We start from the raw sequence: 18,122 nt of genomic DNA, 5'->3' as shown, positions 1-18,122 counted from the left end.
TTTTGCAAAAAAAAATTAGTGGGTATTATGGTAAAAAAATCAACGAAAATAATTTTTTGCCACAAAATATTTCATAAATCTTACATTTGTATTTATTTTTTTTACGAACTTTCGATTGAGCGGTATGTACATGCAGTTCTGTACGCACTAAAGACCCAAAGATGGTGAAAAAACAAAATTCAACTTTCTACTATCACGAATACGTATATCGTTGAAAAGCCTCCAGTGGAACATCGTTTACGGTATAAGATTTCACGAAAGCTCCAAGAGCAACGCGAATATCCCAATTAGCCTGTTCCAAAAAACGATAACAATATTCTTCGTTCATTGTTGTACGCTCACTCAAGAATCTTAACAACTGTTCTTTCTCGCTCCGACTAAAAATCGTAAATTTAATATCCGGAATAGCAACAGTAGGTCGAAGTTTTGCCTCGGAGGTACTTTTCGAGTTGGATGAATCACTTTGAATGTGATACTGATCGTTGGCGATGCAGTACTCATTGTCCTCAATCTCTACGATGACAAATGTACGATTGAAAAACAATGGTGGATGAGAGTATTCTCTGTAGGAGAAAAAGCCTTGCACAGCTATCGTCACCGAATCTTCGGTATGAAACAATAAATCGACGTTGAAGTTTCTATAATCGTGAACGGTGGTCGGCTGTCGTCGAAGAGCGGCTATTATTTTATCTGGTCCACGCAAGAGGAATTCTTGACATTTGGCGTAGTCTACGAATTTCAATAAATTTCGATTATTTGCAAAAGCTTTGGTCATTTGCAAATGAGTGGAGTGTGTGATGGGTCCAAGAGTCATAGAGAAAAGAGCATCGTGATCGTAGAGACCATTCATTACGATTCTGTCGTTTTGGTCGTAAAACGTGAAGAAATGTCGAATAAATTGTTTTATCAGATTGATTTTAGAAAAACCGTTGAGATAATTCATTTGTATGGGGGGTAACCACTTTGTTTCGACTCCGATCATTATTCCATCGAGTTTTTGCACATGCGGAAATATCGCTTTAACTTCTCGCACGTAATCCTCCCGATTTGTAAAACGAGAACACAACGGATTACCATCCAGCCAAATTTCATCGATCTTGAAATCTTTGAAATTATACAACTCGTTCATGTTAATAATGTCATTGTTTCTTAAATCAATTTTCGTCAGGTGATAATTGAAGCATTTATCCAGTTGTCCGAGACCGATCAAATTATTATGACGCAAGCTCAATTCCCGCACTGACAGTTTGGAGTTATGGTTATGTTCAGCATTGTAGGCAACGCTACATCCTTGCAAAATGAAAGCCAATATCCTTGGTGATGAGGTCGCACAATAGATGTTACGTAATGATTTATCGTTTTCAAAATTGTCAAGATTAAGAGTTTTTCTTACTGGATCGTAACGTGATTTTATCGCCATATTTATTTCCCTTGAAAAATTAATTGTAAGGCTATTTGTATAACCCAGAATAATATCCATTCCTAGAGTACAGTCATCCGGCATAGTGATTTTGAGACCTCGTATGACAAATTGTTTAATCATTGCAACTGTGCATTTTGCTATGAATGATGCTTTGTTAGGGCTCTCGACAGTATACATCAGAGGAAATAGTATCGCCGGTGAACACGCTGATATCACTGCATCGAGAATCTGCTTCTTGGTATAAGTGCCAATTTTATATATGATGAATTTGTGTCTAAGCGTATGACGAGTTATCAACATCATATCCTGGTTTGTCAACACAGGATTCGTATATGATAATCTTGCAGAATCCCAAAAATTAGCAGAGTTTCCTGATCCAGAAGGACCCGATGATAATACTGACGCAGTCCCTGCATCCTGCATTGGTTCAATATTCATGATTAAGCTGTTATCTTAACACATAGTTTGTTCAAAGTCGATACTCCTTTATTCCTTTCTGCACGTTTCCATCTGATAACTTGTTGATGTTGTATTAACACTGATATGCAGCATCAATTGCTAAAAAGCAATGAATATTATTCATGACAATAAGAATAACAGTTGTGATCACACGAATAATTGACGATGCAAAATACATTGGAAAGTCGCAGTTTTAATTGCGCCAACAGCAACGATTACAGAAATGTGAAATGTGTTATATCTAACCTCACTATCACTGTATTTCCCAGGAGATATTGAAAAACCTTCGTCATGAAATTCATGAGTTAATATCGATTCGTTTACACTACGTTCCGTTTTCACTCCAAGTTTTTTTTATTGGATGTACTGTAAAAAGGTACTTCAACAATTTCAAAATGATGATGAACGATTGTTGAAAACAAAAAAAATCGTAATTATTCGAAATTCCAACCCTTATCTGATATCATATCGATATCGTATCAGAACCATGTAGGGAAAAATATCAAAATTCGTATCCATGGTAACACACTGACATACCATATGCATTAATACAATATGCCGAAAAAAACAATATTTTTATTGTTCTTGAAGCTCAAAAAGAATTTTTAACGCACTAAAAACAAGTCGTTTTTCAAAATTTTGGGAAGCTTAAAAAAATGTCCAGCTAAAGTGCTTGCGAACTTTCTGCGTTTGTTTTATTTTTTTTTTGGGAGATTGAGATGCGATTGTGACGTCACCGCGGCGATTGCTGTGTGTCGTCGTGTCGTGTAATGAGACAGAATCAAACAACAAACAAGAGCAATCCTAACTGTTTTGATTGCTTTTTTCCATTGGAATAAAAAAATAATAAAGAAAGTAAAGTACGTAAGAAAGCATAAAGAAAAATGATGTTTACATCAATCATTTTTGTACAACGTACAACGCAAGCAATGAGAACCCAATGAAAAAACCTGGGGATGAAGCGAAATTCCATTGGTTAATGATCGGTGGTGAATGGCTGAATGGCAATGGCGCCGCTTGGGTGACCCCAATGAACAACGTACAGACAAAAAAGTAACACTGTGCGTTAGTTGACATTCATCCATTATAGAGTATTATTAATTGTTAGTACTTGAAGCCATCCATCGTCAGAAGATTTCTCAAAGTTCTAACAGTCGCAATGTTATATGAAAACGTAATATCTCAATTTGTCGTGACAAAAAATAATACCTAACCTTAAACATACCGGGTCAAATTTGACGGACTGTTCGAATTCTAAATAATTCAATGGTGTATTGTTTGTTTATCACGTGAATGAATTCTGTTCTTAGTAATGGAGGAAGATGCCGGCAAAAGAATGAGAGGCAGAGCACGAGGTAGAGGTCGTGGACGGGCCAGAGGTCGGGCGAGAGGAAGAGTCAAGAAAGCAGTTAAGGTAATGTTCGATCTATAATTTTTCTTATTTTTTTCTTACTGTTTCCAAGAATGCAACGAAAGAATTTAGAAAATACTTTATAAACCACAACTATCCGAAGTTCGATATTAATTTCGACGGATTTAAAAATGTGTTGAACTAAACACCATATTAAAACGTGAACCGATTTCAATGATGCTAAAACTTGCACTTTTTGATGTTAAGGTAATCTATCACTTGCGTGAATGCGAAAGAAGTAGCTGCAAAATGGTTGCACGGTTTACTCTAACATACTTGATTTTTTGGGAAAAATAAAAGTTACACTTTGTTCTCTGATAAAATGAGATTAGCGTGTAACTCATATTTTCTTTAAAGTATCAAGCTACTCGGAATTAACTGTACAACAGGATTTTTACCAATTGAACAAGTGATAAATCATCTTAACATGATTATTATTACCATAAAACGTGTACGATAAAAGTACGATAAAAAGTAATTGAACCATGAAAATTATATACATCCAAAATATAAGAGCTTATTCTCTACTGTAGATAATCGAAAGTGATGATGAAGATGTTACTCAACCTTCGGAAGAAACTCCCATGGAGATGGGAGAGCCAGAATCCAAGCAGCATGACACCCAGCAAAATCAGCAACAGCAGCAACGCTTACCGCTCGAGCAACAGTTCGATCTAGAGGCTGATATATCACAACTAGAGGCACCAACATTCACCACCATTAATCGTGGCCCTCCTGAGCCCATGCTGCGTTTGAGATGGGATCACCGGGTCAATTTAATCGGAGAAAAAGTTCTCAACCCTATGATACACTGTTGTGACAAGTGTCTGAAACCAATTCTCATATATGGACGCATGGTAACAATTTGTTTAACATTGCCGCATATTTGTGACAAAAACTGTTGCTAAAAGTACTTGAACGTATTATTCCAAATTTTCTAATGGATCGAAAATTAAATTTGTACATTTTGTTATAATATTATGAATCTCAAAATGGAAAATGTTTAAAAATTCCATCTACATTTCAATCAAGTTGAACTCAAAGCCATAAATATTGATTTATCGACTTCCGTATTTGTTGCTAGTTGAAACCCCAAGTTCATACATTGAAATTATTTTACAATTATGGGAAAAAAGCCAATTTTCAATGCCCATTTCTTTTTCAATTTTTATCTCTTAGATCCCGTGCAAACACGTTTTTTGCCTGTCGTGCGCTAAAAGAGAAGACAAAGTTTGTCCACGTTGTATGGAAAAAGTATCGCGTGTCGAGCAGACCGGATTAGGAACGGTATTCATGTGTACTCATGGTGGTACCAGATATGGCAATGCTGGCTGTCGGCGGACGTATCTCAGTCAACGAGATTTACAAGTTCGTTAACAAAAATTATTTATAATTTCCACCTCAAAAGCTTTGTATTTCCTGTATAAAACGAGCTACAGATTGGATGTTTCGGTAAAAGTTTTGTGAAAACTCTGCATCTCTAACACACGCTAATTATTATTGTCTTCGCAAAATTTCAGGCTCATATAAATCATCGACACATCGCAGCGCCGCCTCCAGTAGTTCAGGGAATGCAAGTCGATCAGCCGCAATACGCTCATACAAAATCGGACATGGAGTCTCAGCTGTCAAAAGTTGGCTCGGTTGCAATGCAAACAGGACGCATGAAGCAAATGCCCGCTCATATGGTACAATCAATAATGGGCAACGATCCACGGGTGAATTCGATGGTGAATCAATCGCCGTCCGAACACAGACAGCAACAGCAGCAGCAACAACAACAGCAACAGCAGCAGCAGCAACAGCAACAACAGCAACAACAAGCACCAGTGCAACACAGACCTCAACAAATGATGACAATACAAAATTATTCGCAGAGTGCAGTTCCTCCGGTTCCATCACCCTCGAACAATCCACCAATGCGAACTAATCTCATAACCGTCCCAATCCAGGACAATACTTTGACTTCACACGACATTCATCCCCAACCGAGTCATCATTATTATCAACCACCACCTCAAGTGAATTACGGTGGTTATAGTGTACCTCCGCCAGTTCCACAGACACCAAATTATTACGCTTCAACGCAACATCAAGCTCAAGTCTCTTATGCTCCACCACCGTCTCAACAACAATATGTTTCGGCGGCACCATCCACGATAAGGCCATCGCCGACTTCGTACATGCAAGAGTCCCCTTATCGGACACAACCTCAACAACCGCCTCCACCACCACCTCCCCAAACTCAATGGTCCCAGCATCAACAACAATTTTATAGATGAAAGTTGTTTAAGCGTCTTTTACCCATATATTTTTCAAATGAAACAATTACGTGGATCTTCGGACACCAATTCACGTGTCGCTTGAAATGCGAAAGAGCAAAGACTCCTCGTTTGTATCTTGAATTCTCTGTGAGACTGACCGATTCATACGGTCGACACAAAATAATTATAAATAGTCATGTGACGAATATATTGGTGTATATATAAATATACACGAAATAATTTTTAAGTCGGGTACGCTTTCGATATTAGTATTCATTTGTATAATGAAATCTTTTCTTTTTTTTCGACTGAATTTCGTAACGTCAACCTCAGTCAATCCAGGCTTGTTGGGAAAAAAATTCATCATGTTACGAAACACTTTCTGTGACGACACGGGAAAATTCTCTACTGAGGATATATCCCCAACAGCTGTTTTTCGGTTGATCTCTCGAGCGCTGATAAGGATGGCACTAATGGAGGAATGAAAACATTATTATACATACTGAACAGACGCTGTTTGTGCAGTGTCAATTTTTCTCAGACGCTCCAAATATTCGTAACAAACGTTACGGTTCGGCCACATTTAAGTATTTCCCCTGCAGCGTTGCCTGCTTTCCTTTCGATTTTAACACCGAAGAGAATTATCAATTTTTTTTATATAAGTAAAAAATGAGAAATTATTTATATACCGTAAATAGTTTTTTTTTGTTCATGGTACGCATGATTTTTTAAATTGAATTTTAGAATGACTCTAATTGTTATCCGAGTATCATCATTTGTTTCTTATCAAGAGATTCGGTACAGTCTCGGGACAAGTACATTGACAGCCCTGTCGACTACTGGCCGGAGGCTCTCGCCGAGACTATACTTTCTCTGAATATAAAACGATTCGCGGTGATGGGGGTAAAGTTGACATGTCGTTTCCTAGAATTACTGAGCTCGGAAGAAGTTTCGTGATGCGAAAATTGGTTTTAATATTCACAAAATATAATTTCGAAACTGCAATATATTTTCTTCGTGATCAACGATGAAATTACGTTTCTCTCTATAATTTTGTCAACATTATTAACGTAGATTGAACGAATTCGATGAAAGAATTCCACGATTCAAAAATTCCTATAATAGCTTCATTTGTATTTACAAGGTGCTGATCAACACGGGTCCAAAAAACTATACGGTTGATGAATTATTGATGTAGCTATAAGAGTTTATAGTGACATCAGTAGTGGCTTCAGAACGATCTATTATCGCATGAGGTAGAGTCCAGTATTCGTCAGGGCTCAATTTTTTTCAAAGAGTATATACATTCAGGCTCACGATCAGAGTCATTTTCAAAAGTTTTATTGATAACTATAATGTCGCCGAATACTTGATTCCACTTCGTGGGGTAATAGGCTGCATTGAATCAACTAGTGCTATCACTACGAAACTATACAATTCCCCAAATTCAATGAAAAAAAAAAAAAAAAAAAACAATTACATTGCATTTACGTTTTAGACGTTCTCAGCCGTTTAACGGCGAAATAAAATTGCATGAAAACGGGCGAAATTGACGATCACAAAAAAACGTGAGTCAAGCCTAGTTAGTGGTAATAGGGCTTTTTTTCATATGCCGACTTTAAAGTTTATATCGAATTTTGATGTGAAAGCCGCTATTTTTTATTTTCAATCGGTAAAAGTGACGAATGTTCACGGGGAAAATGATAAATTCACAGTATCCGGCATATGCGATGTCTCCAACAATCGAAAGGGTTGGCATTCACAAAAAAGTTTTTAAGGATTCCTTGAGAACGGTTGACTCCAATATTGTTGTACAGCAATGAAATATTTTTATTTTATATTCGTCCATTGATTCCCTGTACAATATATTCTTTGAAAATGAATCAAACTTTTATGTCTAAAGTATCTACTGAAAAAAATACGACTTTTTTATCCGGCAAGTGCACCAATGAAACTGCTTTTTTCTAACAAAATTCAAGTTGTTTAATCATAAGAATATCTCTTGTTGTACAAGCGTGATCAGCGCGAGAGTACAAAATAATGAGAAAATTATTTATGACGTAGATTTTTAGTATTGTACAGACGATAACAGTTTTAAGGTATGTACAAAAAGTAATCACATGTATATATAACACTTAAAATATATTGCAATTATTATTATTATTATTATTACATTAAAACCGTGTGAGATGAGAGGAAAGGGGGGCTGGCAATGGTGTTTTTAACTAAATATTCATTCATTCACACATACTAGCTCTGCTATAAACTTTAAACGCCCTTCAATCTCTGTACTCCAACTTGACGATAAACTGAAAAGCAATTGGTTTCTGATTTTTTCGTAGAATTCTTAATTCCGTCGTCTTCGCGTGATTTAAGCAGAAAGAAAATAACTGCTTCAAATACTCATACGTTCTTTCAAGTTACACGGTAAAAAACGAATGCGTTTGCTTGATTTAATCATCCTAACGAAACTAGCGAGATCATTCAATTGTCATTGCGATGATTTTCGACTCCGAGTGCAGATATTGATAGAGAAAATTTTTTTTAAATCAATTGCAAATATCTTTCGTTCGACAATAATTACCTCAAATTTTATAAAATTTCATCACACTAGTCGAATGAAAAAACATAACGAAGTTTGAGTTTTGGTCTGTAAAGAAAGATAATCATTCCTCGCAATTTTTCTCTCCATATTCTGACAGATGTAAAACTTCTTACAACCTTTTATACCTCTATGACTCATTAGATTTGAAGCGTCGTACATTCATGTATTTATTTATAGTCATTTTTTCAATGAGCATTGCGCATTGAAATGTCAGGAAGACAAAATAATTCAATTTTCAATTAATTTCTTCTTTTATATACAATCTGGAAATTTTAGGGTGTAAGTGGATTAATAAGACTTGAATGGGGAAGGAATTACGAGTTACGAATGAACCAAGATATTATTTACATTGTCGCATCGAATCATTTGTCTTACCAATTATAAGTAACATACGCGAGAGTTCGTCAACATTGAATTATGTTACTCGTTTTAAGAAACGAATGGGCTCAGAGCTGTTCAAGTGTCTTACATAAATTGTAAACTTTTCTTGCGATAATAATCGGATCCGTTCAAGGATCAAGTTCTGCACATATTTTTTGTACGCATCAACAAATTTGAATTGATTGAACGTTTTCTCTTCATTGTGCATATCTCAAATGCCAAGAGAAATTAGTTCAGTCGCTATGAATGTCTCACGTCATCTCGGTTGGATTACAAAGGCCTTTGTTTACTTTTTCTCTAATTTACCAAAACTTTACCAAAATGTAGCCACGTTAAAAATATTCCCATCGTTATATAAAAAATTGAGACAAAGTCTATTCTTCAAACGTGTTTTATTTTATAAAAATGCATCGCCTACAATTTCATAGATCTTGATTTCAATATATTTTAACATTATGATTGTTATGCCTCCATTCATCATGACAAAACCGTTTGTCTATTCTATGCTTAAATAACAGTAATAATACGGTAATCTCAAACGCATAATATTTTTGAAAGACCCATAACAAGTAAATCATTCACTCTTCAGACAATTATGCGAAGTTTGAGAAAAAAAAATATACCGTAATTATAGAAAATAGTATTTTTACAAATAGCCGAGCTGGTCAATAAATAAACGAAATCAAAACGATTGGGCGACAATAAAGACAAATTTGTAGGCTCCAAACAAGATGACGGTTGCGAAGAACCAATAGCATTGAGGAACATCAAATTCAACGCAATAGCTCTGTATTTTGACGGAATTTTACGTGGATTAAGAATGAGTGTAGAGGAATCGTGTTGGATAGCCATAATTATATTGCAAAGATGACGCAATCTTGAACCGTTTGGAAAATTCAAAGTGGTATGAATCATGAATTTGATATACCGTGACAGGTCAAAATAAAGAAACAGCTCAATTGACAAATTATTTCTTGTTGTTCAGAGCTCATTGAAGGTTCGTAAACATCAATGTGATACTTTGAGCTGGCAGAGAGAAAAAAATGTAGTTGGCATTCAAATGTTTGATGTTTGATTCGGGGTGTTATTGTTGTTTTGCTTTTGTTTTTTAGAGGCATAATCTGCAAAAATGAAAGCAGTCTTGCAATCGTCCTATCTCATTTATCGCCACGAGTAAATCCAGTTTAATCAGGAGTCTTTCTCATCGTGGTTGTTTATTATCTTTCGAAGCTCCTCAAAGTGTTTTCCTTTACGCGGACTTAATGATCTTGTTTTCATGTGTTTTTTCATTTTATTATTTTTAATCAATATTTCGTATGAATTCTGGATGTTTTATTCATTTTTATTTCATCAAAAATAATCACGTACTGGTGGACGGATGACTGTGAATGTTTACGTTCATTTGGGGGATTAAGGGAGATGTGAGAGGTTTAGGTGTACTCGATTCAGGAATTGGTATCGAAACTGCGGGTGGTATCGGCGAATGTTTCTTACTTCTATCGTACTGCCAAGGCTTTGCGTGATCTTTGCTAAGCCTCTCGCTCAATGCTTTCAACGCTATTTGTCTTCGTCTTTCGCTGTCCTGAGGGTCTATACCAGGCAGATTTATGACTAGACCTGGTGGTGCGTTTGACATGTCGAATCTTCGGACGATCTTCTTACACAGTCCAATGCGTACAAAGAATCCGTGCACAGTATTGCTTACGACTGCGATCGGCGGTTGTAAAACATTTGGAAAGAAGCTGCAAGTAAAAAACGTTATTATCATGGTTTCTTTTTTCATTTTGAAGTTTTTCAAAACTACAATAACATCAACGATTGTAACAATAACTTTTTTTGTTTCGATTTTGCTTATGAATTTGAAAGGGAGTTTAAAGTAATCTATTCTCTTCGAAACTTGGGGAGAAGTTCATTTTGTATTACAAGCATCGATGCAAGAGACTTTCGTTTAATCGGCATCGTTGATTGCAAATTTGAAGATTCTATTATCTAGAACAACCTGGATCTCAATGAGAAATGCTTTGGTAAAAACTTATGAAAATATCACTATTTTCTAGATTTTATAGCATTGATCCATGTAATTTTCTCAAATGAAAGATTATTGTTTATAAATGATGAGCGCTTTTTAAATAATGTAAGATAGATACCTGGCAAATGTAAAATTATCAGCCATATCGCCCCGAGTACCATTATTATGCCTTTGATAAAATCTCAGGTAGACCCATGATATAATGACGCCACTAAGAAACATTGTAGGATGTGTGCCTTCTAGAAGTCCAACTACCCAGAGCATGAGACTCATCATCCACACGATCATTGGAATATTTCTATTGGTCATTTTTCCCAATGGTGTTTTTATTATTATGTGATCAGGCATAATTTGTTTCACTGCAACACTGACACCTGGCAACAAAATTCAATATTTATTTCATTTATTGGGGTATTGACATTCCACGAGTTAAGATTTTATTGAGGCCCGTTAATTTTTTTAGATTCTTGAATTACCACATGTAGAATTCTTTTTCTTGAACTTACAAAATAGCTAATAAAATTGCAGCATATGTCGATCCACATTTAAAAATTATTGTCAGTTATTTTAACATGATTCTATTTAGTAATCTATAAAAATGCTCCATAGATGCGATATATTGATTCTTGATAGTTTAAAAATTTTGGTGTAGGAGAAAATGGCAACTATAAATTTGGGAGCAGAAATACTTGAGTACAAATTCAAATTCATAATGCTTGAAGCTCAGTAAACCTTTTGTTTTGCATGTTTATGTTGAAAGTTAGTGGAATTGTAATAAAAAAAAATGTAATTTATTTTGATTTTTCATACAGACCCTTTTTTATATACATTCAGTTAAAAGGTTGAGGGTAAAATCTTATACTATAAGAAAACATTGCATGTAAATATTGGAGTTTAACTGAGAAATCTTGGTCGCCTTGCGACGGTTCAAAAAATGAAAGTTGATGAGAAAAAGATATTGAATAGAACAGTGTTAAAAAAAATGGGACATAAATAAGATAATTGTACCTGCTATGTAACCGGTGAGACCATGGATATGAATGTCAAATAGTAATTCAGGATTGCTAGTGCACATATAAAGGAACAAGTAAAACAAGGTAGAAAGTACAGCGACACCAAAATTAACAACAGCGAAGAAAGTCATCATTTCCATGGCTCCCCAAAGTGGCTCGATGAGCTTGCCGCAAAGTCCAACAGTGACAACATCCACACAAACTTCCCAAAAGTGTATTTCAAGGAAGCAAAAGGTGAAGGCTGTCCATATCCAAAAAGCCGGAGGTAAAAGATAACCTGGTGTGACACTTAGCGTCAGTACAGCCTGCTCCATAAAGGAGAGGCAATAGGAGAATAGCACAACGACACATATGAATTTAACGCTGGTACTCGTGTTACCGAGTAACGCCGCAAATTGTTGTCTTAGGTAGGGGATGTTTCGCCCCAAACCTTTGATCGCTGCCATTTCTGACCCCGATTATCAAAGCTTAACCTCTTCCTTGCTGCAGAAAAGGTTCTTGCCTGTACCCCCCGTACCCGAACCGTGCCGCGAAGACGATACTTTACGACATTAAAAAAAGTACCAACCAACTGACACCTGACGTTTCCGCCTAGTGGTCATACCACGAACTCTTCAAACATAACCTCAACCTTCTTTACATATCCGTCTGTCTCACTCTCTCTCTTTCTCTCTGTATTTTCGTTATCGTGTGGTCAACTCTTTCATTCTCGAATTAATTTCCTGATGCAATATTTATCAAATTTTATCGCTTGCATCGTCGAATTTAACGAATGATCGCGAAAGACATGACTGTTACACGCAAGCCTGCTTTATTGCTCAAAAGAGATGTCCATTCAAATAAAATGGGGTTAAAGAGGAAACGAAGTGTTTTTTGTATACGTTTCTTTTATATACATGCTTTTTTAATACTAAGAAAATACCGATTTTTGCAGTTTTTTGTCGAGTTAATTGTTCTTAAATGCACGAAATTTTCATAAGTTGATTGCTTTTTACTTTCAATTTGGCATTTTTGACGAAAATCATATTCGGAATATACTTTTCATCAATTCAACGTCTAAGAAGTTAAAAAAAAAATAAATCAACTCTTGACTTGAGGCGATTATTTTATTTTCTATATCTTTATTGACGGAACAAAATAAAAGTAGTTTGACAATGAGATATCGTGAGGAAACAAATGAGCTCGTAAAAAATTGAATGAATTACAATTTTTCGAGATCCCTTTGAATCGTGTCCTCGTATAAAATCCGCACTGTCATTTTATTGATATTTAGCTCCCTCATCTGTTAAATGCAGTAATTAATCCATCGACGGTGACGGCCGTTGCAATATGATGTTTTTTTTTGCCAATTAGGATTTCGAGATAAACGCGTTATTTGAAATTTGTGAATATTAGTCAACCTCGTAAGATGCCCGATGAATATTCAACCGTATTGTGAGTATTGAAAAACCGTACTTATCAAGCGAAAGGATTCACATGAAAATTCTCTTAGCAAAATCAATTGGATCGAGCACGCGAGCCTCGTAAATGAAAGAAGCTTGTTGAATTTTCAGAATTTTTAGGCTCTACAAATTAGTTAGTCGGTGCAATTCGCCGGCTGAGTTATTACGAAACTGTCAACGTCAGGTTTGATAAATGCCCGGAGTTTGTTCGCGTTGCCTGCGCGAGGTTTACTTCGCCGAGGAGAAATTGGCCCTGGGAAAAGTTTGGCATACATTTTGCTTTTCATGCCGTTCGTAATTTCAATAAAAATACGTAAACAGATAAGGAAAAAAATTCGCTCCCGATGACTGAGGGAGCGAATATATCGGGCCGAACTAATCGATCTGTGAATTTTTTTTGTTAAGGTAATTGTCGAAAATTGTTGGACAGTTGGACAGTGGAAACTCACTCCGGCGAGCTGTTCTGCCGAAATTGTTACAACCGCCTTTTTTCGACAGCTTCCGTCAGGCCATCTTTACCGCTGTCGACAAGCCCTTTCGTTCCGTTAACCGATAAGAAAAATTCCTCTGTTTTCCCCTGCGAATCATTGTCCGATTGCTGTTGCTGCTCTTACTGCAGCAAGGAAAAGTGCATTTCCGATAACAATTCGGAACGAATCGTAGAAATATCGAATTGCCAGTCGGAAAATAATCGACTCCGGGGTGGTGGTGGTTGCGAGGAAGATCTCGAAACCGAAAGGGGTTTGAATCTAGAGGGCGACGACGCAGCCGATCCTCGTGAAAGGGACATCGAACAGCTGGATCTTCGGAGCTCTCCAACGACTATTTGCGATCGAGTCTACAGCCCCACTGCGGTTACTGCATGGTACAACAAGCATCAGTCGGCATCTCAGAGGTTCGTTATCTCTTGCCAAACAAACGAGTTAGAGCTGCGAGGTGCTTATGCCCTACTTTAAGAGCATGAATCAGTCACCTAACCTCAATTGACATTTTTCAAATCAAAATACTCTGACACAGTTTAACCGATTAGAAAAAGGCTCCGTCAGCTCACGTAGGGCGATGGAAAAAATGGTCTAACACTTTTATTATTTCGATCGAGCGTCCGGAAAAATCTCACTTTCTGTTCTGGAAAAATTTTACTCTCAAAAATTGCAGCTATCTCTCTCGCACTTACGGTTGCCATATATCCACTGATCCGTCCAGTATGGATCAGAACTAACCTCACTTGGAATTTTCGAAATCGAAATTCTTTGACACAGTTTGACCGATTAAAAAAGGGCTCTGTCAGCCTACGCAGAGTGATGGCAAAAATCGACTGACAGAGGTTTTTTTTATCCGTCAAACTGTGTCAAAGAATTTCGGTTTCGAAATTTGCAGCTCTCTCTCGCACTCACGCGATCGATCACCTTAAGAGCATGGATCAGTCGACTAACCTCACCTTGAATTTTCGAAATGAAAATTCTCCGCTGTTGTTTGACTAATCAAAAAAAGGCTCTGTCAGCGGACGCGGAAAGATGGCAAAAATACGCTGACAGGGGCTTTTTTTTATTGATCAAACCGTGTCGCAGATATTCAATTTCGAAAATTGCAGCTATCTCTCTCGCGCTCACGGTGGCGAGATAGCGACTGATCCATGCTCTTAAGATAACTCCTGTACTGCGTGCTAGTCAAATGAGTGCTAAATTTTCAAAATGCTTTTAGACCAAGTTCAACGTACCGATTAAACTTATTGTTAGTACATATGCATTCAAGCGTTTTTTATTAACGTGAAAAAATACGAAAAATGATAATTTTGCAAAACCACTAATTGATAAATGCAAATTTCCATGATGACACATTTTCACAGGTATTTTTCAAAGAAGCATCTGTATTTTTTAACCAATTTTATTGCACCAAGTCTCATTTTGTTCCTCAACTGATCCTCTACGAATTCACCACGTAGATTTTTCTTTAAATTCATTCCTTCAGAAATTATTAATGAAAAAGTTTTTTCACTCAATGAACAATTAGCTGCAACAGTGAAACGATCAAGTTAAAAAAACAACTACATGGTAAATTTATAGAATTCTTTAAAAAATACCAGTGAAAATGTGTCATCGTGGCAATTAAAATTTATCCGTTGATGGTTTTGCAAAACTAGCGTTTTTAATATTTTTACATGTTAATAAGATCTGCTGTAATACAAATTCACTAACAATACATTTAATCGGTACGTTAAACTTGGTCTAAAAGCGTTTTAAAAATTTAGCACTCATTCAACCTTAAGCGTCTCGACGAATGTGTCGAGTTCGATCGCACAAATAAATTTGTAAAAATCTCTCTCGACGTTCTCGCTATTTTATGACTCAGGAGCGTTTGTCGAGCATCAATCATTAAGTATTTCTTTCCACGCAGTATGTTCAGTCGTCCTTCTTCGGCGACGCAAAATCTCATACGTCCTTCGAGCACTCCAGTCTTCGGGGAAGCTTTCGAGACCTGCAACACTTGGAATTCCCGTGGCATCGCTAGTGGAAGACCAGGCAGCCCCTGTCGAGTAGCCCTCAAACATTGCGAGCACTCAAAGCAATGTCACCGTCATCGCTGTCACGAAATTCGAAGATCCGATAGAGACGCGCGTATTCAAGACCGGAAGAGTAGCATCGAAGCCTGTCGTGGGAGAAATTTCGTGGAAAATTATCAAAAGCATTTGAGGTGAGATCGTATTTACGTCCAGCATTCGCTATTCAGAGTCAGAGTAATTAGCTGTAGGGACTATTCGTTAAGGGCTCGAACCAAGTCCAGAGTCAAGTTCCATCATGAAAAGGCTTCAGCTCTTTCATAGTATGCACATACAAAAAAGCCTAGAACCAAATCGCTACTCAGCTTCTTGCAGTAATTCGAAGCCAGGTTCGTCTACGTCCATTGACGAGGAAGATCCAAGATTTAGTGACGATCGGGAAGAACACAATCATCATTGATTCCTCAAGGAGAAAGTTTCTGCAAGCAGCTCAACCACCGAGCGGTACGCCACGAGCATCAAGGAAAAAAATATCTTTCCTTTTTCCTGGAAGAGTGCGCTCCGGGAGCCCAACCCCGGGGAAGACTGTTGACAAAAGTCCCATCGATGTTACAAGCTTCAAACGCCCCGGCGAAGATTTCGATGTCATAAGTAGCATGGACAAGACTGAGGGAATGGAAGATTCTGATGAGAGTGATGTTTGCGAAGGAAACAACAGAATGCGCGGTGGTTGCGGCGGCTGCGGTGGTGGTGGAGCTTCCTCGGGCTGTGGAAGTGGGGCTGGAGCTTTGCTAGGAGGTGGAAGCGGCGGTGGCTGTTGCTGCGGCGGTGGAGGTTGCGGAGGCGGCGGTGCTGGTAACGCGAACAGCGTCGGTGAAGGTGAAGCTTACGAAAACGGTGGTGCAGGTTACAAAAATGTCGGTGGAGGTTGCGAAAACGTTGGCGGAGGCTGTGGATGCGGTGGTGGCGGAGGCGTGAAAAGCGGCTACGCTAGCTCGGGAATATCGAGACGTTTTCGCGACGCTGGTTCGGAGGAGCCCGCGAATCGCTATGCGAGATCCGGAGGATGCAGCGATGGGAATTCCAACGGAGCGTCGGGTCCTTGCGCCTCGAAATTCGGAGGAAATTCTCTGTCATCAGGATACTTGACTTGCCCGCCGCGTATGCCAGACCGTTGCTCCCCGGAGTCTTCGGGGTTTTCAAGCTGCACCGCGGATGCGTGTTCATCGCCCTGCGCTGCTAAAAAGGATTGCTGCTTACCTCCTGGAACTAGACCGAAACCCCATAGAAAATTTGTGCGATGCAACGCCCCTTGCACCGGCAACGCCCAGGGCTGCGGGGGTGGTGGAAATTGTGGTGGCGGATGTCGCGGTGGTTGCGGCAACCCCGGTCAAACGTGCTTACCCTTGAGAGCATGCTCTATTCCACCGTGTCAGCCTCACACGGGAGGAAGTGGAAGATCACCGTGCATGCCACCGAGAATCCACTCACCGCCACCCTGTTGCCGAATGCCCAATATTATTGGGACCGTGGGTGGCGTTTTTAGGAGCGGCGGTGGCGGCGGTGGCTCGGGTTACGGCGGGTAAGATATCATCGATTTCGTGCTCCGTCGATTTAATCATGAATTCCTTCTTTATTTCCAGGACCAGAAGCTCCGGAGGCCGGACGGGCGGCGGTGGTGGTGGTGGTGGTGGTGGTGGCGGCGGTGGTGGTTCTGTTTGTACACCCGCAATCGGCTGTCAGCAGGATAATGACTCTCCTTTTGATGCTTGTCTTCAACCAAAAGTGCCAACCGGTTGCGAATGTCTCGGCGGAGGCCTGGACTGTCAACGCTGCGGACGAAAAGTTTATCACGCTGAAATGATGGTTAAACTTCGCAATATTCCACCCGTTTCATTTCCCATTACTTTTTATTTTTTATTCCACTCATTTCTCTCCTCAACAGATCATTTCCGGGGTGCCTTATCACCACATATGCTTTAGCTGTTACTGCTGTCGCAAACCCCTTGAAACCTTGACATACCACGAAAATTGCGGTGAAATTTATTGCAAGCGTTAGTAACTTTCATTTTCTTACAACGCATTTATAATTTCGTATATACTCACGTCAAACGTTTTTCTCCCTCATCAGAATGTTACGTACGAAATTTCGGGCCCCAAGGATACGGCTACGCCGGTGTACTACAAACGCCGATGTGAATTCGAGCCTCGCCTCCATCCGAGCCGATGAAGTTTATTTCTCAGTTAGACGAGCGGTTCGAAACCGTCGATACGCTACGACGAATAACTTGGACTCATATTTTTAACTAAAATAATCACAAAATTTTTAATACTTTCATACATTTTGCTTTCACGTTTGATGAGGTATTTTACATTTTTAATAAATATTCGTAAAAGAGCACTGTACCCGTCAGTGTCTTCGTGAGCGAAAATTTTATGCAGAATTTTAGCTATAAATATAAGCTGGTTTCCTGGGATGCGTCACAATGGATTGGAAAACTTCGATCTCGTAACGTATAGAAATATTTCACGATGATCGATGAAAAATATGTTCGAGGATCGAGCACGGAGAAGTCGACCTTGAAATACGAACGCTGA

The 18,122-nt window shown here is 38.4% G+C and overlaps 4 protein-coding genes across 7 annotated transcripts; 2 read left to right on the top strand and 2 right to left on the bottom strand.

The window, feature by feature from the left end:
• Window positions 1–69: 69 nt before the first annotated feature.
• Window positions 70–2,605, bottom strand: LOC122419258 (nuclear RNA export factor 1-like). Of its 2 annotated transcripts, none has more exons than XM_043433675.1 (3): window positions 2,420–2,605; window positions 2,129–2,248; window positions 70–1,981 (listed from the first exon to the last, which is right to left on the bottom strand). In XM_043433675.1, the coding sequence occupies exon 3, from the start codon at window positions 1,859–1,861 to the stop codon at window positions 194–196; it is 1,668 nt and encodes a 555-aa protein (XP_043289610.1). In that variant the 5' UTR covers window positions 1,862–1,981; window positions 2,129–2,248; window positions 2,420–2,605; the 3' UTR covers window positions 70–193. The 2 variants fall into 2 exon arrangements, with proteins under 2 accessions (XP_043289610.1, XP_043289611.1); XM_043433676.1 differs by lacking the exon at window positions 2,420–2,605 and adding an exon at window positions 2,334–2,352.
• A 50-nt stretch (window positions 2,606–2,655) lies between these two features.
• On the top strand, window positions 2,656–8,917 carry LOC122419259 (E3 ubiquitin-protein ligase Hakai-like). 3 transcript variants are annotated; one of them, XM_043433678.1, is made up of 5 exons: window positions 2,656–2,943; window positions 3,193–3,296; window positions 3,827–4,150; window positions 4,473–4,661; window positions 4,814–8,917. In XM_043433678.1, exons 2-5 carry the CDS (start codon window positions 3,195–3,197, stop codon window positions 5,573–5,575), a joined length of 1,377 nt encoding a protein of 458 aa, XP_043289613.1. In that variant the 5' UTR covers window positions 2,656–2,943; window positions 3,193–3,194; the 3' UTR covers window positions 5,576–8,917. The 3 variants fall into 3 exon arrangements, with proteins under 3 accessions (XP_043289613.1, XP_043289614.1, XP_043289612.1); XM_043433679.1 differs by having other exon boundaries at window positions 2,656–2,985; XM_043433677.1 differs by having other exon boundaries at window positions 2,656–3,056.
• Window position 8,918: 1 nt separating this feature from the next.
• LOC122419260 (transmembrane protein 115) lies at window positions 8,919–12,348 on the bottom strand. Its single transcript, XM_043433680.1, has 3 exons — window positions 11,581–12,348; window positions 10,691–10,946; window positions 8,919–10,285 (listed from the first exon to the last, which is right to left on the bottom strand). Exons 1-3 carry the CDS (start codon window positions 12,029–12,031, stop codon window positions 9,904–9,906), a joined length of 1,089 nt encoding a protein of 362 aa, XP_043289615.1. The 5' UTR covers window positions 12,032–12,348; the 3' UTR covers window positions 8,919–9,903.
• An 872-nt stretch (window positions 12,349–13,220) lies between these two features.
• Window positions 13,221–17,920, top strand: LOC122419125 (uncharacterized). The gene is made up of 8 exons (XM_043433415.1): window positions 13,221–13,317; window positions 13,433–13,922; window positions 15,422–15,718; window positions 15,755–15,761; window positions 15,872–17,106; window positions 17,168–17,390; window positions 17,470–17,578; window positions 17,656–17,920. The coding sequence occupies exons 1-8, from the start codon at window positions 13,221–13,223 to the stop codon at window positions 17,721–17,723; spliced, it is 2,526 nt and encodes an 841-aa protein (XP_043289350.1). The 3' UTR covers window positions 17,724–17,920.
• Window positions 17,921–18,122: the final 202 nt, after the last annotated feature.

Source organism: Venturia canescens, chromosome 1 (genome assembly GCF_019457755.1).
Source record: "Venturia canescens isolate UGA chromosome 1, ASM1945775v1, whole genome shotgun sequence".
Taxonomy (NCBI): Eukaryota; Metazoa; Arthropoda; class Insecta; order Hymenoptera; family Ichneumonidae; genus Venturia; species Venturia canescens.
Note: the sequence above shows the minus strand (reverse complement) of the source record. Positions and strands in the feature narration are given on the sequence as shown.